This window comes from Hyperolius riggenbachi, chromosome 3, assembly GCF_040937935.1.
Source record: "Hyperolius riggenbachi isolate aHypRig1 chromosome 3, aHypRig1.pri, whole genome shotgun sequence".
NCBI classification, from domain to species: Eukaryota; Metazoa; Chordata; class Amphibia; order Anura; family Hyperoliidae; genus Hyperolius; species Hyperolius riggenbachi.
The window spans coordinates 11,558,730-11,584,085 of NC_090648.1; the positions used below are offsets into that span (position 1 = coordinate 11,558,730).

The 25,356-nt window shown below is 53.3% G+C and overlaps 1 protein-coding gene across 1 annotated transcript in view; it reads left to right on the forward strand.

Annotated features, from left to right (window-relative positions):
- ZMYND15 (zinc finger MYND-type containing 15) overlaps nucleotides 1-25,356 on the forward strand; it is a 102,358-nt gene that overhangs the window by 60,536 nt on the left and 16,466 nt on the right. The window contains exon 10 of the mRNA XM_068272012.1: nucleotides 11,975-12,076. Within this exon, the coding sequence (XP_068128113.1) occupies nucleotides 11,975-12,076 (102 nt within the window). The remainder of the gene's footprint in view (nucleotides 1-11,974; nucleotides 12,077-25,356) is intronic.

The window sequence follows — 25,356 nt, forward strand, 5'->3', positions numbered from 1 at the left end:
CATGTCAGTACCTGTATGCTTTTAGGGCCGTTTCCACTACAGCGAATCTGCATGTGTAAAATAAATGTAAGAGCACACAGGCACTGATATAGTTAAATTCACATCCTTACACAGGAACGCGAAAACGCATGCGAATGAAAATTTGCATTTAAATTTGCATGTGAATTCGTTTATGCGTTTTCCACATAGAAATTGCACCGCACTCGTCGAAACGGCCCTTACATTGATTTTATGCAAAAACGTACGCTTATTTGCATGGAAAATTCGCATCGCGAAAACGCATGCGAATTTCCTATTAATTACGTTGCATGCACAAGGCAGTGTGCGAATTCTGATGGCTCTGCTGTGCAGATTTTTCCTATACAGAAAAACACTGTTGTCCTGACAAGTGGAAACAGGCTAATTAACTTGTATTGGTTATGCGATTCTGCGTGCAGAAAACGCATGCAATGCAGATTCGTGATAATGGAAACGGGCCCTAAAGAGAGCCAAAGGTGGGTTTCTGCAATTCATATAGGACAAAGAGGCACATTTTGTATATTATCACCAGCCTCTGTGTCCTTATACTGTGCCACCAACCCCCCCGCTGTCCCCCATTATAAAAACCGTCACGCAAGCGACACACAGATTGTCGCTAGATGGCTGTTTACATTGATGCTGCCACTCTCTATGGCTCCCCGTATATCATGGCTCTCCGCCTTGTCCATAGTCCATACCTGACTTGAGTCCTGGGATGGGCTGTCTGAGGGCAGAGGAGGTGTGGCCTGTGAGATGGAAAGGCTGCCAGGCTTAATACAGTCAGAAGGAGGCGGAGCTATGCAAATCATTTGGTCTGTCCCATGATGAGGCATTGCGCTGGCCAACTTTGATTATGAGGAGCCTTATTTTGTAATTAACGTTACATATTTAGATGCAGAACTTTGCTAATGAATCTATGTAGCCAGACTATTGTAAAATTATAGTCTTTGTGTGGGGTATGTTGTTGTCACCATAAGTTGAATGATAAATGCAACTTTGACTTTATAAACAAATTGAGCCTATTTATATACATGTGGATGTGTGAGGGGGTCTCAGCTGTTCCTGATGACAAGGTGTACTATCTCTGATGTATACCAGCTCTTCCTACCAAAGTCCAGCCGGGTTGTAATAATTCATAATCTTCAGTATTGAGGGCAGAGGTATGTACACCCAGGTTGTCGGGGACCACATCCACCATTTTGTTATACTGTCAAATAATAGACGTAGGGCTCGTTTCCACTACAGCTAATCCGCATGCGGATTCGCACAGCCAATACAAGTGGATGGGACTGTTTCCACTTGTGCGTCGTGCGGGAGCGTTTTGGTGTGCGGGGGAAATCTGCACGGCAGAGCCGTCAGATTTCGCGTGCGGCTGGAATGCGTGCGATTCGCCCGCAATGCTTTTAATAGGGAAATCGCATGCGGCTTTGTCATGCGTTTTTTCCCGCGATTTCGCATGGAATGTAATGTAAATTTACACAGGCAGTGACATGATTAAAATCGCCTATTACTTAGCCATGCGAAATCGCAGGGAAAAACGCATGCAGAAACGCATCCGCATGCGATTTCGTCCGCGGTGGAATCCAGGCGATTCCGCACCGCAATAGTGGAAACGAGCCCTAAGTAGAGTATACCAGCGTAGTGGGTATAGGCATACTGTAAGGGCCCATTTCCACTTGTGCAATGCGAGTTTGTTATCGAAAATGCAGAAGCGAATTTGCGCACGTTTTCGCAAATGTTAGTAAGTTTGCGAATTTTAACCATGTCAGTACCTGTATGCTTTTAGGGCCGTTTCCACTACAGCGAATCTGCATGTGTAAAATAAATGTAAGAGCACACAGGCACTGATATAGTTAAATTCACATCCTTACACAGGAACGCGAAAACGCATGCGAATGAAAATTTGCATTTAAATTTGCATGCGCATGTGAATTCGTTTATGCGTTTTCCACATAGAAATTGCACCGCACTCGTCGAAACGGCCCTTACATTGATTTTATGCAAAAACGTACGCTTATTTGCATGGAAAATTCGCATCGCGAAAACGCATGCGAATTTCCTATTAATTACGTTGCATGCACAAGGCAGTGTGCGAATTCTAAAGGCTCTGCTGTGCAGATTTTTCCTGTACAGAAAAACACTGTTGTCCTGACAAGTGGAAACAGGCTAATTAACTTGTATTGGTTATGCGATTCTGCGTGCAGAAAACGCATGCAATGCAGATTCGTGATAATGGAAACGGGCCCTAAAGAGAGCCAAAGGTGGGTTTCTGCAATTCATATAGGACAAAGAGGCACATTTTGTATATTATCACCAGCCTCTGTGTCCTTATACTGTGCCACCAACCCCCCCCGCTGTCCCCCATTATAAAAACCGTCACGCAAGCGACACACAGATTGTCGCTAGATGGCTGTTTACATTGATGCTGCCACTCTCTATGGCTCCCCGTATATCATGGCTCTCCGCCTTGTCCATAGTCCATACCTGACTTGAGTCCTGGGATGGGCTGTCTGAGGGCAGAGGAGGTGTGGCCTGTGAGATGGAAAGGCTGCCAGGGTTAATACAGTCAGAAGGAGGCGGAGCTATGCAAATCATTTGGTCTGTCCCATGATGAGGCATTGCGCTGGCCAACTTTGATTATGAGGAGCCTTATTTTGTAATTAACGTTACATATTTAGATGCAGAACTTTGCTAATGAATCTATGTAGCCAGACTATTGTAAAATTATAGTCTTTGTGTGGGGTATGTTGTTGTCACCATAAGTTGAATGATAAATGCGACTTTGACTTTATAAACAAATTGAGCCTATTTATATACATGTGGATGTGTGAGGGGGTCTCAGCTGTTCCTGATGACAAGGTGTACTATCTCTGATGTATACCAGCTCTTCCTACCAAAGTCCAGCCGGGTTGTAATAATTCATAATCTTCAGTATTGAGGGCAGAGGTATGTACACCCAGGTTGTCGGGGACCACATCCACCATTTTGTTATACTGTCAAATAATAGACGTAGGGCTCGTTTCCACTACAGCTAATCCGCATGCGGATTCGCACAGCCAATACAAGTGGATGGGACTGTTTCCACTTGTGCGTCGTGCGGGAGCGTTTTGGTGTGCGGGGGAAATCTGCACGGCAGAGCCGTCAGATTTCGCGTGCGGCTGGAATGCGTGCGATTCGCCCGCAATGCTTTTAATAGGGAAATCGCATGCGGCTTTGTCATGCGTTTTTTCCCGCGATTTCGCATGGAATGTAATGTAAATTTACACAGGCAGTGACATGATTAAAATCGCCTATTACTTAGCCATGCGAAATCGCAGGGAAAAACGCATGCAGAAACGCATCCGCATGCGATTTCGTCCGCGGTGGAATCCAGGCGATTCCGCACCACAATAGTGGAAACGAGCCCTAAGTAGAGTATACCAGCGTAGTGGGTATAGGCATACTGTAAGGGCCCATGCGAGTTTGTTATCGAAAATGCAGAAGCGAATTTGCGCACGTTTTCGCAAATGTTAGTAAGTTTGCGAATTTTAACCATGTCAGTACCTGTATGCTTTTAGGGCCGTTTCCACTACAGCGAATCTGCATGTGTAAAATAAATGTAAGAGCACACAGGCACTGATATAGTTAAATTCACATCCTTACACAGGAACGCGAAAACGCATGCGAATGAAAATTTGCATTTAAATTTGCATGCGCATGTGAATTCGTTTATGCGTTTTCCACATAGAAATTGCACCGCACTCGTCGAAACGGCCCTTACATTGATTTTATGCAAAAACGTACGCTTATTTGCATGGAAAATTCGCATCGCGAAAACGCATGCGAATTTCCTATTAATTACGTTGCATGCACAAGGCAGTGTGCGAATTCTGATGGCTCTGCTGTGCAGATTTTTCCTGTACAGAAAAACACTGTTGTCCTGACAAGTGGAAACAGGCTAATTAACTTGTATTGGTTATGCGATTCTGCGTGCAGAAAACGCATGCAATGCAGATTCGTGATAATGGAAACGGGCCCTAAAGAGAGCCAAAGGTGGGTTTCTGCAATTCATATAGGACAAAGAGGCACATTTTGTATATTATCACCAGCCTCTGTGTCCTTATATCAGGGCTGTGGAGTCGGTCCAAAAATCCACCGACTCCGACTCCTCAGTTTAGGATTCCACCGACTCCGACTCCACGACTCCGACTCCTCTAATTTGCATATTACAATTTTGTTGATTAAAAGTATGTAACATGAAATTCGTCTCTTAACTGCCAACGCTTAGGAATTTTACAAGACAACTGAAGTGAGAAGGATATGTAGACTACTATATTTATTCCCTTTAGACTAAAACTAGTCCTTGGTAAGAGTACTTGTAAAAGGTACAACCGGAACAAAGAACATCTATCAGGCCCTAGGCAATGTAAGTGTGGGTACATGTAAGAAAGATGTGCAGGTACTCTGCAGGGGAATGAGGAGATTGTAAACAGACAACACCTCTGTGTTCAATGTGCACAGCATTCTCAGTGGATTCCCTGCAGCTCTGTGGGGAGTGCATATGTAGAGTATAGTACTACTGTGTAACAAAGTAAACCTGAGACAGATGAAATTAAAGTTTTATACATACCTGGGGCTTCCTCCAGCCGCCTTCAGGATAATCAGTCCCTCGTTGTCCTCCTCCGCCACCTGGATCTTCTGCTATGAGTCCAGGTACTTGAGCCAGTCAGGCGTAGTGCGCATGCACACACTCCGCCGCCAGGAGCATACTACACCTGTGCAGCACTATTGCGCAGGTGCAGAATGTTCCTGGCTGTGGGAGCGGCATGCGGCCGGACAGCGCTGACTGGCTGAATTACCAGGACTCATAGCAGAAGATCCGGGTGGTGAAGGACAGCGAGGGACTGATTAGCCTGAAGAGGGCTGGAGGAAGCCCCAGGTATGTATAAAACTTTACTTTTCATCCGTCTCAGGTACCCTTTAATTTGTAGTCACCAAACCAAATTTTAATAACACATCAAATTATTTGATTTCATCAGCAAAGGGAGTGCATACATTTGCATAAACCAGCATCAATGCTGAATTATTTCCATCTCGTTGACCATCTCTATTAGTGACACAGCTACACATCAGGCTTTATTCTTACAGCATAGATGTTATTTAGTATATATGTTACGGCCAGAACCCGAAGTTTGGCCAGAACTAGAAGTGGCCGGCCAATGCGCGAACTGGCCGCTGCGCTGCGGCCAATGTGAGAAATGAAACAATTCCTGTAAGGTTTAATGTGATGTTGTGGCCGCAGCGCAGCGGGTAAATGTATCACACATCTTTACTTTATTCAATGGCATTAAGCCGCCCGGCTTTTTCCCTCTGCCTCTCTCTCCTCCCCCCCCCCCGCCTCTCTCTCCCCTTCTCTTATGGGCACAGCCGGGCGGGGGACACGCGTGTCCAGGAGAGTCGTTCCTCGCGGCAGGAGAGCAGAGCGGGGGAGGCTGCAGACATTGCTTCTGCCAGCACCCGCTCTGCAAGAACGGCAGGATTCCCCTGCCGCGACGAACGACTCCGGAGGGACACGCGTGTCCCTGGCCCGGCTGTGCCCATAAGAGAAGGAGAGAGAGAGGCGGGGGGAGGAGAGAGAGGCGGGGGGAGGAGAGAGAGGCAGAGGAAAAAGTCGGGCGGCTTAATGCCATTGAATAAAGTAAAGATGTGATACATTTTGCCCCGCTGCGCTGCGGCCACAACATCACATTAACCTTACAGGAATTGTTTCATTTCTCACATTGGCCGCAGCGCAGCGGCCAGTTCGCGCATTGGCCGGCCACTTCTAGTTCTGGCCAAACTTCGGGTTCTGGCCGTAACATATATAAGAGATTCCTGTGTACACATCATATATACAGTCACAATCAGATATGTATATCTGACCTTAAAAATACGGGGACTGCTTTATTGAAGCAGCACAAGTAACTAATTTTGATTGGTTTATTTCATTTTTGTGGACTAAGCACAGCTATTACTGTATATATACTGTATATATACATTATTTTTAATGACTATTATCTGAGAAATAGAACATTTTATCATATTTTCTATTTTAATTACAGTTACAAATTCATTAGGAGTCGGAGTCAGAGCATTTTTTCCCGACTCCGACTCCAGGCACCCAAAATTGCCCGACTCCACGACTCCGACTCCACAGCCCTGGCCATTTCAGTACCTTGCTGCAGCCCCGGTCCTCCGCGTTATTCTGCTTGCCGTTTGTAATGATCGTTGACCTGCCGGCGGGTCATCTCTTCTGGTGTCCATGCATCCACATCATCTAGCACGTAATGTGCCTGCGCAGTACCTGCCAAATGACGTGGAAGCATGGGTGCAAGTGCCCAAGCAGACGACACAACCTGCCAGCAGGGTCGTGGTCATTACAGACGGCCAGCGGGACACGCGGAGGACCGGGGCTGTTGCAAGGTACTGAAACGGCTGCTAGGGGCTGGAAGAAGCCCCAGGTGAGTAAACATAGATTGTTGCCCCTTGCCTCGGAAGTCCCTTAATCGTTTCTGATTGATTACCGCAGAAACGATTGATCACACGTGGAATTGTATCAATAATGGGCTAGGTACACACCATACAATTTTCTGGCAGATTTACCTGCCAGATCAATTTTTTCCAACATGTCTGACCTGAATTTCAATCGATTTTCCGATCGATTTCCATTCACTGCTATGGAAATCAATTGGAAAATTGATCAAGATTCAGATCGGACATGTTGGAAAAAAAAATCAATCTGGCAGGTAAATCTGCTAGAAAACTGTATGGTGAGTAGCTAGCATATGAGTCTGGAAGAGGGGATAGGAGCTGATAGAGGGTCGGGAATAGAAAAAGCAAACAGAAGAGAGAGTGTGTGGGTGTGAGTCCTCTGCTACCTGCTTGTTTTCACCCAGCACTTCAGCTGGTAAAGGTTTGCCTGGCCCTCTCTCCTCCTGAGGGATGGGCTGGCTCAACTCTGCCGCTGTGTGCACAATACTACAGCCATGTCCCACTCTCCTCTTTCTCACCAGCCTGCAGTAACTCCACAAATGCAGGGAATCCCATTGGTGTGTGTATAACCTGCAGACTACATTTCATTTCTGCAGTATGAGTCTCCATGATTTAACACTTATCAGGCACAGGCAGCAAACGAACAAGACATACAGTAGTACATAAAATCATCTTAGTGGGACAGCTGGTAGGAACATGTAAAATGATATGGAGATTTCTTTTCAGAGTGAGTTACCTAAGCACACGCTGCGCAGCACAGAAGCAGCACCAAGACTCTCACTCTCCTGTCGGCTCCTCCCTCTCCACGAGTCCTCACCAGCCAGCGTGTGGGGAGAAAAACAGCCTGCAGCACTTACTGATGATTGGCTGGCAGTGCCCGGTGGCCAGCCAATCCAAGGAGAGAGAGAGCTGAGTGACAGAATTACCGGCAAATGACGTGCCGGTACAAATATAATTCCGGCTCCGGCTTCATAGACTATTTTAACGGTAGTACCGGACAGATACCGGCCGGGTGGCAACCCTAGTGACACGAGAGACCTCAGCAAGACAACTCCAGTCCTCTGTTTCACGGAAACATGGCTACATGGGGACATACCTGAGAACGCTCTCCATCTCCCAGGCTACAGCCTCACTCGAGCAGATCGAGACCCTGGACTCTCCGGGAAAAAAAGAGGTGGGGGTATCTGCTTTTATATCAGCTCATCATGGTGCCCCTCTTCATCAGTTCTCACCAGGAAGTGCTCTCCTGACCTTGAACTCATACTTATCAACTGCAGGCCGTCATACTCTCCACGCGAGTTCTCCTCCTATGTCCTTGTCGGAGTGTACATTCCTCCTGACGCTGATGCCAAATCTGCCCTGCTGGAGCTAAGTGCGACCATCTCGTGGTGGGAGACATCCCAGCCAGACTCACTATTCGTGATCATGGGGGACTTCAACAAGGCCAATCTTTGCCGGGAAATGCCACACTACCACCAGCACGTGGCTTGCCCCACCAGGGGCATGAACACCCTCAACCACTGCTACACAGCACTGAAGGATGCCTACAAGGCTGTCCCAGAGGCGGCTCTGGGCTCCTCCGATCACTGCCTCGTCCATCTTATCCCGACCTACAGGAGACGCCTAGAATCGGCAAAACCGACCCTCAAGACCGTCAAAGTATGGACAGATGAGGCCAAGCTTAAACTCCAGGCCTGTTTTGACTGCACCGACTGGGAGTCCCTGGAAGCGCCAAACCTGGATGTGTGGGCCGACAACGTCGCCTCATACATCGGTTTCTGTGAGGATTCCTGCATACCAAGCAAATCCTTCAAGGTCTGCCTGAACAACAAGCCGTGGTTCACCAACAAGCTACGGCAACTCCGGAGGCAGAAGGAAGTCGCACACAAGTCCGGCAACCTGGAAGACTACAGAAGGGCGAGGAACGACCTTAATCGGGAACTGAGGGCCGCCAAAGGGGAATATGCTGAGAGGATGGAACAAAACCTGCGCTCAAACGACTCATGGGCCATGTGAAGGGGGCTTAAGACTGCCACCAACTACAAACCCCCCCTCAACATGCATCCCCCAGCCCAGAACTAGCCGAAGAATTCAGAAAGTTCTACTGCAGGTTTGAGAGACAGGAAGAATTGGGGGAGCACTCGGAACCTCTCACTCCCCCTCCACGCACCGAGGAGAACATCACAAGCCCACCCCCCTCCCCAGCGGTGAGAGAGGCTGATGTCCTGCAACTCCTATCAACACTAAACATCAGGAAAGCTCCTGGCCCTGACGGCGTGACTCCAGCCTGCCTGAAAACTTGTGCCACGCAACTCGCTCCCATCCTCTCCTCCATTTTCACCAAGTCACTAATCCCATCCTCTCCACCATCTTCACCAGGTCACTAAGGGAAGGAAAGGTCCCCACCTGCTTCAAGAGGTCGACCATCATCCCTGTCCCTAAGAAACGGGGTTTCCGAGCTTAACAACTTTAGACCTGTGGCCCTTACGTCCGTCATAATGAAAACCCTGGAGCGAGCAGTTCTATCCAACCTCAAACTGTAAGGCTTGGTGGTGTATTCTCCACAGTCAGCATGCAACGCATGAGCTGGCGTGGAGGAGGTACACACACTAGCACAAGGAAACAGGCTATCCCTAGTATAGTGGAGGGGAGGACTGACTCCAATAGGAGATTGTGGCGCACAGAGCCGGTGCAGATCCGACAGCCACAAACAATGCTTTCGTTATAACGTCTCAGCGCAAAGTAGCGCTGAGCGCATAAACCAGAACTGAGGAGATCAGGACAGGTAGACAGAATGAACGCTTGCTAGCTAGCGGCTACTTAGTGACAGCAAGCGTCCAAAACCAGACAGACTGGAATGAGGCAGCCAATGCGATGCAGCGATGGCGTGCCTCACAAAGACAGGACAGGATAGTCAGGAAATAGCAGGATCAAGATAGATGAACGTAACACAGATAAATATACAATAAGTATGTTTTCCTAGCGTATTACAATTACAGCTATCAATGAAACTATTTGTAACGTCTGACTAACATATGTATATATCGGCAATGAACCGATATATGACATAGGCAGGAACGCTGACTAGCACTGGAGTAATACAGGGAACAGGACTCAGAAGGATTCGCTATCTCTTCGCAGAGATGAACGCAATCCACAAACGGTAACAGAACAGGATTCAGAAGGATTCGTTATCTCTTCGCAGAGATGAACGCAATCCACAAACAGTAACAGAACAGGATTCAGAAGGATTCGTTATCTCTTCGCAGAGATGAACGCAATCCACAAACAGTAACAGAACAGGATTCAGAAGGATTCGTTATCTCCTCGCAGAGATGAACGCAATCCACAAACAGTAACAGAACAGGATTCAGAAGGATTCGTTATTTCCTCGCAGAGATGAACGCAATCCACAAACAGGACCAGGAGCAGGATACTAGCTCAGCACGGGTGCTCACGGTACGCGCAAACTACCAAAACGTGCTGGAAAACTGACTAACTGAACACAGGAAATAAACAGTTCGTGTACGTATATATCAGCGACACTGATGTATCAACGTAACACGAATACAAGGAAAATAATAAACGTGCTGGTATGCATATATATTGGCAATGAACCAATATATGATGCAAAACCAGCAAAGTATCTTTAGAACAAGAAACACGATCGAGGGCTGAAGCGACAGCAAGACAGGCTTAACTGAAGCTATGAAAACCCAAGGAAACCCTGCAGGAAGCAGATCTTTATACTGAGGTCATCCAATGGGAGCAGACATGCAGATTCCCACACAGGTGAATAATCAGTCACAAGCTGACAGCAGGGAAAGACAGACAAAGCTATGCAGCTTGCATGGAAATAGATCAGAACTGCCTGAGCTGCAGCACTACTACTTCCAGCAACAGCTGCTGCAGCAGCGATCATTACACAAACTCTCCACCTTGCCCCTTCTGGATCCCTATCAGTTCGCGTATAGGGCAAACCGGTCCACTGATGACGCAGTAAACATCTGCCTTGAATCTATTTATGACCACCTGGATAGACCAGACACGTACGCCAGAATTCTACTCTTGGACTTCAGCTCGGCGTTCAACACCATCTGTCCACGCATTCTGCTGGAAGAACTAGCTGCACTGGGAGTGCACCCAAGCCTACGACTCTGGATCACAGACTTTCTCACCAACAGGACCCAAGTCGTCAGGCTGGGGGACATCAAATCACGAAGTATGACCACAAACACAGGTGCACCTCAAGGATGCGTCCTGTCGCCACTGCTGTTCTCCCTTTACACAAACAAATGCAGATCCAGGGCAGACTCAGTTAAGGTCATCAAGTTCGCCGACGATACTACTATCATTGGACTCATCACCAAGGACAATATCCAGGAGTACTGTCAGCAGGTGGAGAGAATCTCCCTCTGGTGCAAGGGGAACAGGCTGGTGCTTAACACCGCAAAAACTGTCGAGCTAATTGTCCACTTCAGAAGGTCCGCTTCCACCCCACCCCCAATTCACATCGATGGTACGGAGGTGGCAAGAGTACCCTGCGCTCGCCTCCTGGGCACTACAATCTCCAGTGACCTCACCTGGAGGCCCAATATCACTGCAATACAGAGAAAAGCCCAGCAGAGACTGTACTTCCTCTGCCAGCTGAGGAAGTTTGGCATGGCCCAAGAGATTCTGACCAATTTCTACTCCGCTACCATTGAGTCGATCCTCTGCTCATCCATCCTGGTCTGGTACGCTGGCGCATCCGCCAGCGACAGGCACTCACTTCAGAGGGTCATCAGGGCAGCAGAGAGGGTCATTGGGAGACCTCTTCCCTCACTTGCCCTCCTACACAACAAAAGATTGAGATCGAGGGCCCTGAAGATCGCTAACGACCCCTCTCACCTGGGCCACTGCTACTTTAGTCCGATGCCACTAGGACGAAGGCTTCGGGCCATCTCCACAAAGACGGCTAGGCATAGTAATTCCTTCTTCCCCTCAGCCGTCAGCCTCCTGAACTCCCTCCACATACTCCCACCAGGGCACCCCCCATGACATATAGAACTGTCACGGTCAGAGCCAACTGCTGCTCTAGTATGTAAACTGTATATGCAAACGTAATGTACAATGTAAATGCAATTAAAATGCAAATGTAACCGTCTGCTCCTGACATGTGTAATTGTAAATGTCTGCTCCTGTTGCTCTATGCTATCGATTGATGTCCTTTCTGAGCCAAATGTACTGTGCCAAACCCAATTCCAGGCATGACCCAGTCATGCTTGGCGAAATAAACTATTCCTGATATAATTTGTAGCGTGGCCCCTGCTAGTATGTATGTAGGATGAAGGTGAAAATGGGTGTGGTTTATTCTACTAGTGGGTGGGACTAATCAGGACTGGGTTGGGTGTTAATGTTGCTATAAAAGGTGCTGACATGTTTATCTGCTGCCCCCTCCTGGCAGGAACTGGCAGTGCTGATGCCGCAGGTGACTCTGGAGCTGGTATTGGTTGGCTCGGATCTCCCTCCTGAGATGGATGAGAGAAGCCTCATAATACATAAAGAGGTGAGGGGGTCTGATTATTATTGTGTGTATTCCATTTATAGGTGGAGTCTGTGGTAGGCGGAGTCATCAATACATTTACCTTCTGGGGATTTCAGCAGTGAGATGATGTCAATACACTCTCTGCGCCTTTACCTGTCTGAACCAAATCCAGCAGGGGGAGGAGCCTCTGGTAATGGGTGCAGCAGGTGTGCAGAGCTGGGAACTCAGCTGCACAGAGATCTCACCACCAGAGTCCCTGAGAGATAGGAGAATCCAGCAGGGGAGGAGCCTCTGGTAATGGGTGCAGCAGGTGTGCAGAGCTAGGAACTCAGGTGCACAGAGATCTCACCACCAGAGCCCCTGAGAGATTGGAGAATCCAGCAGGGGGAGGAGCCTCTGGTAATAGGTGCAGCAGGTGTGCAGAGCTGGGAACTCAGGTGCACAGAGATCTCACCACCAGAGCCCCTGAGAGATAGGAGAATCCAGCAGGGGGAGGAGCCTCTGGTAATGGGTGCAGCAGGTGTGCAGAGCTGGGAACTCAGGTGCACAGACATCTCACCACCAAAGCCCCTGAGAGATAGAAGAATCCAGCAGGGGAGACGCCTCTGGTAATGGAAACAGCAGGTGGGCAGAGCTGGGAACTCAGGTGCACAGAGATCTCACCACCAGAGCCCCTGAGAGATAGGAGAAACCAGCAGGGGGAGGAGCCTCTGGTAATGGGTGCAGCAGGTGAGCAGAGCTGGGAATTCAGGAGTACAGAGATCTCACCACCAGATCCCTGAGAGATAGAAGAATCCAGCAGGGGGAGGAGCATCTGGTAATGGGTGCAGCAGGTGTGCAGAGCTGGGAACTCAGATGCACAGAGATCTCACCACCAGATCCCTGAGAGATCGGAGAATCCAGGAGGGGGAGGAGCCTCTGGTAATGGGTGCAGCAGGTGGGCAGAGCTGGGAACTCAGGTGCACAGAGATCTCACCACCAGCGTCCCCTGAGAGATAGGAGAATCCAGCAGGGGGAGGAGCCTCTGGTAATGGGTGCAGCAGGTGTGCAGAGCTGGGAACTCAGGCGCACAGAGATCTCACCACCAGAGCCCCTGAGAGATAGAAGAATCTAGCAGGGGGAGGAGCCTCTGGTAATGGGTGCAGCAGGTGGGCAGAGCTGGGAACTCAGGTGCACAGAGATGTCACCACCAGAGCCCCTGAGAGATAGGAGAATCCAGCAGGGGGAGGAGCCTCTGGTAATGGGTGCAGCAGGTGTGCAGAGCTGGGAACTCAGGCGCACAGAGATCTCACCACCAGAGCCCCTGAGAGATAGAAGAATCCAGCAGGGGGAGGAGTCTCTGGTAATGGGTGCAGCAGGTGGGCAGAGCTGGGAACTCAGGTGCACAGAGATCTCACCACCAGATCCCTGAGAGATAGAAGACTCCAGCAGGGGGAGGAGCCTCTGGTAATGGGTGCAGCAGGGGGACAGAGCTGGGAACTCAGGAGTACAGAGATCTCACCACCAGAGCCCCTGAGAGATAGAAGAATTCAGCAGGGGAAGGAGCCTCTGGTAATCGGTGCAGCAGGTGGGCAGAGCTGGGAACTCAGGTGCACAGAGATCTCACCACCAGCGTCCCCTGAGAGATAGGAGAATCCAGCAGGGGGAGGAGCCTCTGGTAATGGGTGCAGCAGGTGTGCAGAGCTGGGAACTCAGGTGCACAGAGATCTCACCACCAGAGCCCCTGAAAGATAGAAGAATCCAGCAGGGGGAGGAGCCTCTGGTAATGGGTGCAGCAGGTGGGCAGAGCTGGGAACTCAGGTGCACAGAGATCTCACCACCAGAGCCCGAGAGATAGAGGAATCCAGCAGGGGGAGGAGCCTCTGGTAATGGGAGCAGCAGGTGAGCAGAGCTGGAAACTCAGGTGCACAGAGATCTCACCACCAGAGCCCCTGAGACAGAAGAATCCAGCAGGGGGGAGGACCCTCTGGTAATGGGTGCAGAAGGTGTGCAGAGCTGGGAACTCAGGTGCACAGAGATCTCACCACCAGATCCCTGAGAGATAGGAGAATCCAGCAGGGGGAGGAGCCTCTGGCAATGGGTGCAGCAGGTGGGCAGAGCTGGGAACTCGGGTGCACAGAGATCTCACCACCAGAGCCCCTGAGAGATAGGAGAATCCAGCAGGGGGAGGAGCCTCTGGTAATGGGTGCAGCAGGTGGGCAGAGCTGGGAACTCGGGTGCACAGAGATCTCACCACCAGAGCCCCTGAGAGATAGAAGAATCCAGTAGGGGGAGGAGCCTCTGGTAATGGGAGCAGCAGGTGGGCAGAGCTGGGAACTCAGGTGCACAGAGACCTCACCACCAGAGCCCCTGAGGGATAGAAGAATCCATCAGGGGGAGGAGCCTCTGGTAATCAGTGCAGCAGGTGGGCAGAGCTGGGAACTCAGGTGCACAGAGATCTCACCACCAGAGCCCCTGAGAGATAGAAGAATCCAGCAGGGGGAGGAGCCTCTGGTAATGGGTGCAGCAGGTGGGCAGAGCTGGGAACTCAGGTGCACAGAGATCTCACCACCAGAGCCCCTGAGAGATAGAAGAATCCAGCAGGGGGAGGAGCCTCTGGTAATGGGAACAGCAGGTGTGCAGAGCTGGGAACTCAGGTGCACAGAAATCTCACCACCAGAGCCCCTGAGAGATAGAGGAATCCAGCAGGGGGAGGAGTCTCTGGTAATGGGTGCAGCAGGTGGGCAGAGCTGGGAACTCAGGTGCACAGAGATCTCACCACCAGATCCCTGAGAGATAGAAGACTCCAGCAGGGGGAGGAGCCTCTGGTAATGGGTGCAGCAGGGGGACAGAGCTGGGAACTCAGGAGTACAGAGATCTCACCACCAGAGCCCCTGAGAGATAGAAGAATTCAGCAGGGGAAGGAGCCTCTGGTAATGGGTGCAGCAGGTGTGCAGAGCTGGGAACTCAGGTGCACAGAGATCTCACCACCAGAGCCCCTGAAAGATAGAAGAATCCAGCAGGGGGAGGAGCCTCTGGTAATGGGTGCAGCAGGTGGGCAGAGCTGGGAACTCAGGTGCACAGAGATCTCACCACCAGAGCCCGAGAGATAGAGGAATCCAGCAGGGGGAGGAGCCTCTGGTAATGGGAGCAGCAGGTGAGCAGAGCTGGAAACTCAGGTGCACAGAGATCTCACCACCAGAGCCCCTGAGACAGAAGAATCCAGCAGGGGGGAGGACCCTCTGGTAATGGGTGCAGAAGGTGTGCAGAGCTGGGAACTCAGGTGCACAGAGATCTCACCACCAGATCCCTGAGAGATAGGAGAATCCAGCAGGGGGAGGAGCCTCTGGCAATGGGTGCAGCAGGTGGGCAGAGCTGGGAACTCGGGTGCACAGAGATCTCACCACCAGAGCCCCTGAGAGATAGGAGAATCCAGCAGGGGGAGGAGCCTCTGGTAATGGGTGCAGCAGGTGGGCAGAGCTGGGAACTCGGGTGCACAGAGATCTCACCACCAGAGCCCCTGAGAGATAGAAGAATCCAGTAGGGGGAGGAGCCTCTGGTAATGGGAGCAGCAGGTGGGCAGAGCTGGGAACTCAGGTGCACAGAGACCTCACCACCAGAGCCCCTGAGGGATAGAAGAATCCATCAGGGGGAGGAGCCTCTGGTAATCAGTGCAGCAGGTGGGCAGAGCTGGGAACTCAGGTGCACAGAGATCTCACCACCAGAGCCCCATGAGAGATAGGAGAATCCAGCAGGGGGAGGAGCCTCTGGTAATGGGTGCAGCAGGTGGGCAGAGCTGGGAACTCAGGTGCACAGAGATCTCACCACCAGAGCCCCTGAGAGATAGAAGAATCCAGCAGGGGGAGGAGCCTCTGGTAATGGGAACAGCAGGTGTGCAGAGCTGGGAACTCAGGTGCACAGAAATCTCACCACCAGAGCCCCTGAGAGATAGAGGAATCCAGCAGGGGGAGGAGCCTCAGGTAATGGGTGCAGCAGGTGTGCAGAGCTGGGAACTCAGGTGCACATAGATCTCACCACCAGAGCCCCTGAGAGATAGAAGAATCCAGCAGGAGGAGGAGCCTCTGGTAATAAGGGCAGCAGGTGTGCAGAGCTGGGAACTCAGGTGCACAGAGATCTCACCACCAGATCCCCTGAGAGATAGAAGAATCCAGCAGGGGGAGGAGCCTCTTGTAATGGGAGCAGCAGGTGTGCAGAGCTGGGAACTCAGGTGCACAGAGATCTCACCACCAGAGCCCCTGAGAGATAGGAGAATCCAGCAGGGGGAGGAGCCTCTGGTAATGGGTGCAGCAGGTGTGCAGAGCTGGGAACTCAGGTGCACAGAGATCTCAACACCAGAGTCCCTGAGAGACAGAAGAATCCAGCAGGGGGAGGAGCCTCTGGTAATGGGAGCAGCAGGTGGGCAGAGCTGGGAACTCAGGGGCACAGAGATCTCACCACCAGAGCCCCTGAGAGATAGGAGAATCCAGCAGGGGGAGGAGCCTCTGGTAATCGGTGCAGCAGGTGGGCAGAGCTGGGAACTCAGGTGCACAGAGATCTCACCCCCAGAGCCCCTGAGAGATAGAAGAATCCAGCAGGGGGAGGAGCCTCTGGTAATGGGAGCAGCAGGTGGGCAGAGCTGGGAACTCAGGTGCACAGAGATCTCACCACCAGAGCCCCTGAGAGATAGGAGAATCCAGCAGGGGAGGAGCCTCTGGTAATAGGTGCAGCAGGTGTGCAGAGCTGGGAACTCGGGTGCACAGAGATCTCACCACCAGAGCCCCTGAGAGATAGGAGAATCCAGCAGGGGGAGGAGCCTCTGGTAATAAGGGCAGCAGGTGTGCAGAGCTGGGAACTCAGGTGCACAGAGATCTCACCACCAGATCCCCTGAGAGATAGAAGAATCCAGCAGGGGGAGGAGCCTCTGGTAATGGGAGCAGCAGGTGTGCAGAGCTGGGAACTCGGATGCACAGAGATCTCACCACCAGAGCCCCTGAGAGATAGGAGAATCCAGCAGGGGGAGGAGCCTCTGGTAATGGGTGCAGCAGGTGTGCAGAGCTGGGAACTCGGGTGCACAGAGGTCTCACCACCAGAGCCCCTGAGAGATAGGAGAATCCAGCAGGGGGAGGAGCCTCTGGTAATCGGTGCAGCAGGTGGGCAGAGCTGGGAACTCAGGTGCACAGAGATCTCACCCCCAGAGCCCCTTAGAGATAGAAGAATTCAGCAGGGGGAGGAGCCTCTGGTAATGGGAGCAGCAGGTGGGCAGAGCTGGGAACTCAGGTGCACAGAGATCTCACCACCAGAGCCCCTGAGAGATAGGAGAATCCAGCAGGGGAGGAGCCTCTGGTAATGGGTGCAGCAGGTGTGCAGAGCTGGGAACTCAGCTGCACAGAGATCTCACCACCAGAGTCCCTGAGAGATAGGAGAATCCAGCAGGGGAGGAGCCTCTGGTAATGGGTGCAGCAGGTGTGCAGAGCTAGGAACTCAGGTGCACAGAGATCTCACCACCAGAGCCCCTGAGAGATTGGAGAATCCAGCAGGGGGAGGAGCCTCTGGTAATAGGTGCAGCAGGTGTGCAGAGCTGGGAACTCAGGTGCACAGAGATCTCACCACCAGATCCCTGAGAGATAGGAGAATCCAGCAGGGGAGGAGCCTCTGGTAATGGGTGCAGCAGGTGTGCAGAGCTGGGAACTCAGCTGCACAGAGATCTCACCACCAGAGTCCCTGAGAGATAGGAGAATCCAGCAGGGGAGGAGCCTCTGGTAATGGGTGCAGCAGGTGTGCAGAGCTAGGAACTCAGGTGCACAGAGATCTCACCACCAGAGCCCCTGAGAGATAGGAGAATCCAGCAGGGGGAGGAGCCTCTGGTAATGGGTGCAGCAGGTGTGCAGAGCTGGGAACTCAGGTGCACAGACATCTCACCACCAAAGCCCCTGAGAGATAGAAGAATCCAGCAGGGGAGACGCCTCTGGTAATGGAAACAGCAGGTGGGCAGAGCTGGGAACTCAGGTGCACAGAGATCTCACCACCAGAGCCCCTGAGAGATAGAAGAATCCAGCAGGAGGAGGAGCCTCTGGTAATAAGGGCAGCAGGTGTGCAGAGCTGGGAACTCAGGTGCACAGAGATCTCACCACCAGATCCCCTGAGAGATAGAAGAATCCAGCAGGGGGAGGAGCCTCTGGTAATGGGAGCAGCAGGTGTGCAGAGCTGGGAACTCGGATGCACAGAGATCTCACCACCAGAGCCCCTGAGAGATAGGAGAAACCAGCAGGGGGAGGAGCCTCTGGTAATGGGTGCAGCAGGTGAGCAGAGCTGGGAATTCAGGAGTACAGAGATCTCACCACCAGATCCCTGAGAGATAGAAGAATCCAGCAGGGGGAGGAGCATCTGGTAATGGGTGCAGCAGGTGTGCAGAGCTGGGAACTCAGATGCACAGAGATCTCACCACCAGATCCCTGAGAGATCGGAGAATCCAGGAGGGGGAGGAGCCTCTGGTAATGGGTGCAGCAGGTGGGCAGAGCTGGGAACTCAGGTGCACAGAGATCTCACCACCAGAGCCCCTGAGAGATAGGAGAATCCAGCAGGGGGAGGAGCCTCTGGTAATGGGTGCAGCAGGTGGGCAGAGCTGGGAACTCAGGTGCACAGAGATCTCACCACCAGATCCCTGAGAGATCGGAGAATCCAGGAGGGGGAGGAGCCTCTGGTAATGGGTGCAGCAGGTGGGCAGAGCTGGGAACTCAGGCGCACAGAGATCTCACCACCAGAGCCCCTGAGAGATAGAAGAATCCAGCAGGGGGAGGAGTCTCTGGTAATGGGTGCAGCAGGTGGGCAGAGCTGGGAACTCAGGTGCACAGAGATCTCACCACCAGATCCCTGAGAGATAGAAGACTCCAGCAGGGGGAGGAGCCTCTGGTAATGGGTGCAGCAGGGGGACAGAGCTGGGAACTCAGGAGTACAGAGATCTCACCACCAGAGCCCCTGAGAGATAGAAGAATTCAGCAGGGGAAGGAGCCTCTGGTAATGGGTGCAGCAGGTGTGCAGAGCTGGGAACTCAGGTGCACAGAGATCTCACCACCAGAGCCCCTGAAAGATAGAAGAATCCAGCAGGGGGAGGAGCCTCTGGTAATGGGTGCAGCAGGTGGGCAGAGCTGGGAACTCAGGTGCACAGAGATCTCACCACCAGAGCCCCTGAGAGATAGAGGAATCCAGCAGGGGGAGGAGCCTCTGGTAATGGGAGCAGCAGGTGAGCAGAGCTGGAAACTCAGGTGCACAGAGATCTCACCACCAGAGCCCCTGAGACAGAAGAATCCAGCAGGGGGGAGGACCCTCTGGTAATGGGTGCAGAAGGTGTGCAGAGCTGGGAACTCAGGTGCACAGAGATCTCACCACCAGATCCCTGAGAGATAGGAGAATCCAGGAGGGGGAGGAGCCTCTGGCAATGGGTGCAGCAGGTGGGCAGAGCTGGGAACTCGGGTGCACAGAGATCTCACCACCAGAGCCCCTGAGAGATAGGAGAATCCAGCAGGGGGAGGAGCCTCTGGTAATGGGTGCAGAAGGTGGGCAGAGCTGGGAACTCGGGTGCACAGAGATCTCACCACCAGAGCCCCTGAGAGATAGGAGAATCCAGTAGGGGGAGGAGCCTCTGGTAATGGGAGCAGCAGGTGGGCAGAGCTGGGAACTCAGGTGCACAGAGACCTCACCACCAGAGCCCCTGAGGGATAGAAGAATCCATCAGGGGGAGGAGCCTCTGGTAATCAGTGCAGCAGGTGGGCAGAGCTGGGAACTCAGGTGCACAGAGATCTCACCACCAGAGCCCCATGAGAGATAGGAGAATCCAGCAGGGGGAGGAGCCTCTGGTAATGGGTGCAGCAGGTGGGCAGAGCTGGGAACTCAGGTGCACAGAGATCTCACCACCAGAGCCCCTGAGAGATAGAAGAATCCAGCAGGGGGAGGAGCCTCTGGTAATGGGAACAGCAGGTGTGCAGAGCTGGGAACTCAGGTGCACAGAAATCTCACCACCAGAGCCCCTGAGAGATAGAGGAATCCAGCAGGGGGAGGAGCCTCTGGTAATGGGTGCAGCAGGTGTGCAGAGCTGGGAACTCAGGTGCACAGAGATCTCACCACCAGAGCCCCTGAGGGATAGAGGAATCCAGCAGGGGGAGGAGCCTCTGGTAATGGGTGCAGCAGGTGTGCAGAGCTGGGAACTCAGGTGCACAGAGATCTCACCACCAGAGCCCCTGAGAGATAGAAGAATCCAGCAGGAGGAGGAGCCTCTGGTAATAAGGGCAGCAGGTGTGCAGAGCTGGGAACTCGGGTGCACAGAGATCTCACCACCAGAGCCCCTGAGAGATAGGAGAATCCAGCAGGGGGAGGAACCTCTGGTAATGGGTGCAGCAGGTGTGCAGAGCTGGGAACTCAGGTGCACAGAGATCTCAACACCAGAGTCCCTGAGAGATAGAAAAATCCAGCAGGGGGAGGAGCCTCTGGTAATGGGTGCAGCAGGTGTGCAGAGCTGGGAACTCAGGTGCACAGAGATCTCACCACCAGAGTCTCTGAGAGATAGAAGGATCCAGCAGGGGGAGGAGCCTCTGGTAATGGGTGCAGCAGGTGTGCAGAGCTGGGAACTCAGGTGCACAGAGATCTCACCACCAGATCCCTGAGAGATAGGAGAACCCAGCAGGAGGAGGAGCCTCTGGTAATGGGAGCAGCAGGTGTGCAGAGCTGGGAACTCGGATGCACAGAGATCTCACCACCAGAGCCCCTGAGAGATAGGAGAAACCAGCAGGGGGAGGAGCCACTGGTAATGGGTGCAGCAGGTGTGCAGAGCTGGGAACTCGGGTGCACAGAGGTCTCACCACCAGAGCCCCTGAGAGATAGAAGAATCCAGCAGGGGGAGGAGCCTCTGGTAATGGGAGCAGCAGGTGTGCAGAGCTGGGAACTCGGGTGCACAGAGATCTCACCACCAGAGCCCCTGAGAGATAGGAGAATCCAGCAGGGGGAGGAGCCTCTGGTAATGGGTGCAGCAGGTGTGCAGAGCTGGGAACTCAGGTGCACAGAGATCTCACCACCAGAGCCCCTGAGAGATAGAAGAATCCAGGAGGAGGAGGAGCCTCTGGTAATAAGGGCAGCAGGTGTGCAGAGCTGGGAACTCAGGTGCACAGAGATCTCACCACCAGATCCCCTGAGAGATAGAAGAATCCAGCAGGGGGAGGAGCCTCTGGTAATGGGAGCAGCAGGTGTGCAGAGCTGGGAACTCGGGTGCACAGAGATCTCACCACCAGAGCCCCTGAGAGATAGGAGAATCCAGCAGGGGGAGGAGCCTCTGGTAATCGGTGCAGCAGGTGGGCAGAGCTGGGAACTTAGGTGCACAGAGATCTCACCCCCAGAGCCCCTGAGAGATAGAAGAATCCAGCAGGGGGAGGAGCCTCTGGTAATGGGAGCAGCAGGTGGGCAGAGCTGGGAACTCAGGTGCACAGAGATCTCACCACCAGAGCCCCTGAGAGATAGGAGAATCCAGCAGGGGAGGAGCCTCTGGTAATAGGTGCAGCAGGTGTGCAGAGCTGGGAACTCAGGTGCACAGACATCTCACCACCAGAGCCCCTGAGAGATAGGAGAATCCAGCAGGGGAGACGCCTCTGGTAATGGGTGCAGCAGGTGTGCAGAGCTGGGAACTCGGGTGCACAGAGATCTCACCACCAGAGCCCCTAAGAGATAGGAGAATCCAGCAGGGGGAGGAGCCTCTGGTAATGGGAGCAGCAGGTGGGCAGAGCTGGGAACTCAGGTGCACATAGTTCTCACCACCAGAGCCCCTGAGAGATAGAAGAATCCAGCAGGGGGAGGAGCCTCTGGTAATGGGTGCAGCAGGTGGGCAGAGCTGGGAACTCAGGTGCACAGAGATCTCACCACCAGAGCCCCTGAGATATAGGAGAATCCAACAGGGGCAAGAACATATGGTAATGGGTGCAGCAGGTGCGCAGAGCTGGGAACTCAGGTGCACAGAGATCTCACCACCAGATCCCTGAGAGATAGGAGAATCCAGCAGGAGGAGGAGCCTCTGGTAATAAGGGCAGCAGGTGTGCAGAGCTGGGAACTCAGGTGCACAGAGATCTCACCACCAGATCCCCTGAGAGATAGAAGAATCCAGCAGGGGGAGGAGCCTCTGGTAATGGGAGCAGCAGGTGTGCAGAGCTGGGAACTCGGATGCACAGAGATCTCACCACCAGAGCCCCTGAGAGATAGGAGAATCCAGCAGGGGGAGGAGCCTCTGGTAATGGGTGCAGCAGGTGTGCAGAGCTGGGAACTCGGGTGCACAGAGGTCTCACCACCAGAGCCCCTGAGAGATAGGAGAATCCAGCAGGGGGAGGAGCCTCTGGTAATCGGTGCAGCAGGTGGGCAGAGCTGGGAACTCAGGTGCACAGAGATCTCACCCCCAGAGCCCCTGAGAGATAGGAGAATCCAGCAGGGGGAGGAGCCTCTGGTAATGGGTGCAGCAGGTGTGCAGAGCTGGGAGCTCAGGTGCACAGAGATCTCACCACCAGAGCCCCTGAGAGATAGGAGAATACAGCAGGGGGAGGAGCCTCTGGTAATGGGTGCAGCAGGTGTGCAGAGCTGGGAACTCAGGTGCACAGAGATCTCACCACCAGAGCCCCTGAGAGATAGGAGAATCCAGCAGGGGGAGGAGCCTCTGGTAATGGGTGCAGCAGGTGTGCAGAGCTGGGAACTCGGGTGCACACAGATCTCACCACCAGAGCCCCTGAGAGATAGGAGAATCCAGCAGGGGGAGGAGCCTCTGGTAATGGAGGCAGCAGGTGGGCAGAGCTGGGAACTCAGGTGCACAGAGATCTCACCACCAGATCCCCTGAGAGATAGAAGCAAACAGCAGGGGGAGGGGCCTCTAGTAATTCGTGCAGCAGGTGTGCAGAGCTGGGAACTCAGGTGCACAGAGATCTCACCACCAGAGCCCCTGAGAGATAGGAGAATCCAGCAGGGGGGGGGAGCCTCTGGTAATGGGTGCAGCAGGTGGGCAGAGCTGGGAACTCAGGTGCACAGAGATCTCACCACCAGAGTCCCTGAGAGATAGAAAAATCCAGCAGGGGGAGGAGCCTCTGGTAATGGGTGCAGCAGGTGGGCAGAGCTGGGAACTCAGGTGCACAGAGATCTCACCACCAGATCCCTGAGAGATAGAAGAATCCAGCAGGGGGAGGAGCCTCTGGTAATGGGAGCAGCAGGTGTGCAGAGCTGGGAACTCGGATGCACAGAGATCTCACCACCAGAGCCCCTGAGAGATAGGAGAATCCAGCAGGGGGAGGAGCCTCTGGTAATGGGTGCAGCAGGTGTGCAGAGCTGGGAACTCGGGTGCACAGAGGTCTCACCACCAGAGCCCCTGAGAGATAGGAGAATCCAGCAGGGGGAGGAGCCTCTGGTAATCGGTGCAGCAGGTGGGCAGAGCTGGGAACTCAGGTGCACAGAGATCTCACCCCCAGAGCCCCTTAGAGATAGAAGAATTCAGCAGGGGGAGGAGCCTCTGGTAATGGGAGCAGCAGGTGGGCAGAGCTGGGAACTCAGGTGCACAGAGATCTCACCACCAGAGCCCCTGAGAGATAGGAGAATCCAGCAGGGGGAGGAGCCTCTGGTAATGGGTGCAGCAGGTGTGCAGAGCTGGGAACTCGGGTGCACAGAGATCTCACCACCAGAGCCCCTGAGAGATAGGAGAATCCAGCAGGGGGAGGAGCCTCTGGTAATGGAGGCAGCAGGTGGGCAGAGCTGGGAACTCAGGTGCACAGAGGTCTCACCACCAGAGCCCCTGAGAGATAGGAGAATCCAGCAGGGGGAGGAGCCTCTGGTAATGGGTGCAGCAGGTGGGCAGAGCTGAGAACTCAGGTGCACAGAGATCTCACCACCAGATCCCCTGAGAGATAGAAGCAAACAGCAGGGGGAGGGGCCTCTAGTAATTCGTGCAGCAGGTGTGCAGAGCTGGGAACTCAGGTGCACAGAGATCTCACCACCAGAGTCCCTGAGAGATAGGAGAATCCAGCAGGGGGAGGAGCCTCTGGTAATGGGTGCAGCAGGTGTGCAGAGCTGGGAACTTAGGTGCACAGAGATCTCACCACCAGATCCCCTGAGAGATAGAAGAATCCAGCAGGGGGAGGAGCCTCTGGTAATGGGTGCAGCAGGTGGGCAGAGCTGGGAACTCAGGTGCACAGAGATCTCACCACCAGAGTCCCTGAGAGATAGAAAAATCCAGCAGGGGGAGGAGCCTCTGGTAATGGGTGCAGCAGGTGGGCAGAGCTGGGAACTCAGGTGCACAGAGATCTCACCACCAGAGTCCCTGAGAGATAGTAGAATCCAGCAGGGGGAGGAGCCTCTGGTAATGGGTGCAGCAGGTGTGCAGAGCTGGGAACTCAGGTGCAAAGAGATCTCACCACCAGATCCCTGAGAGATAGAGGAATCCAGCAGGGGGAGGAGCCTCTGGTAATGGGTGCAGCAGGTGTGCAGAGCTGGGAACTCAGGTGCACAGAGATCTCACCACCAGATCCCTGAGAGATAGAGGAATCCAGCAGGGGGAGGAGCCTCTGGTAATGGGTGCAGCAGGTGTGCAGAGCTGGGAACTCAGGTGCACAGAGATCTCACCACCAGAGCCCCTGAGAGATAGAGGAATCCAGCAGGGGGAGGGCTCTCTGGTAATGGGTGCAGCAGGTGGGCAGAGCTGGGAACTCGGGTGCACACAGATCTCACCACCAGATGCCTGAGAGATAGGAGAATCCAGCAGGGGGAGGAGCCTCTGGTAATGGATGCAGCAGGTGTGCAGAGCTGGGAACTCGGGTGCACAGAGATCTCACCACCAGATCCCCTGAGAGATAGAAGAATCCAGCAGGGGGAGGAGCCTCTGGTAATGTGTGCAGCAGGTGGGCAGAGCTGGGAACTCAGGTGCACAGAGATCTCACCACCAGAGCCCCTGAGAGATAGGAGAATCCAGAAGGGGAGGAGCCTCTGGTAATTGGTGCAGCAGGTGGGCAGAGCTGGGAACTCAGGTGCACAGAGATCTCACCCCCAGAGTCCCTGAGAGATAGAAGAATCCAGCAGGGGGAGGAGCCTCTGGTAATGGGTGCAGCAGGTGGGCAGAGCTGGGAACTCAGGTGCACAGAGATCTCACCACCAGAGCCCCTGAGAGATAGGAGAATCCAGCAGGGGGAGGAGCCTCTTGTAATGGGAGCAGCAGGTGTGCAGAGCTGGGAACTCGGGTGCACAGAGATCTCACCACCAGGGCCCCTGAGAGATAGGAGAATCCAGCAGGGGAAGGAGCCTCTGGTAATGGGAGCAGCAGG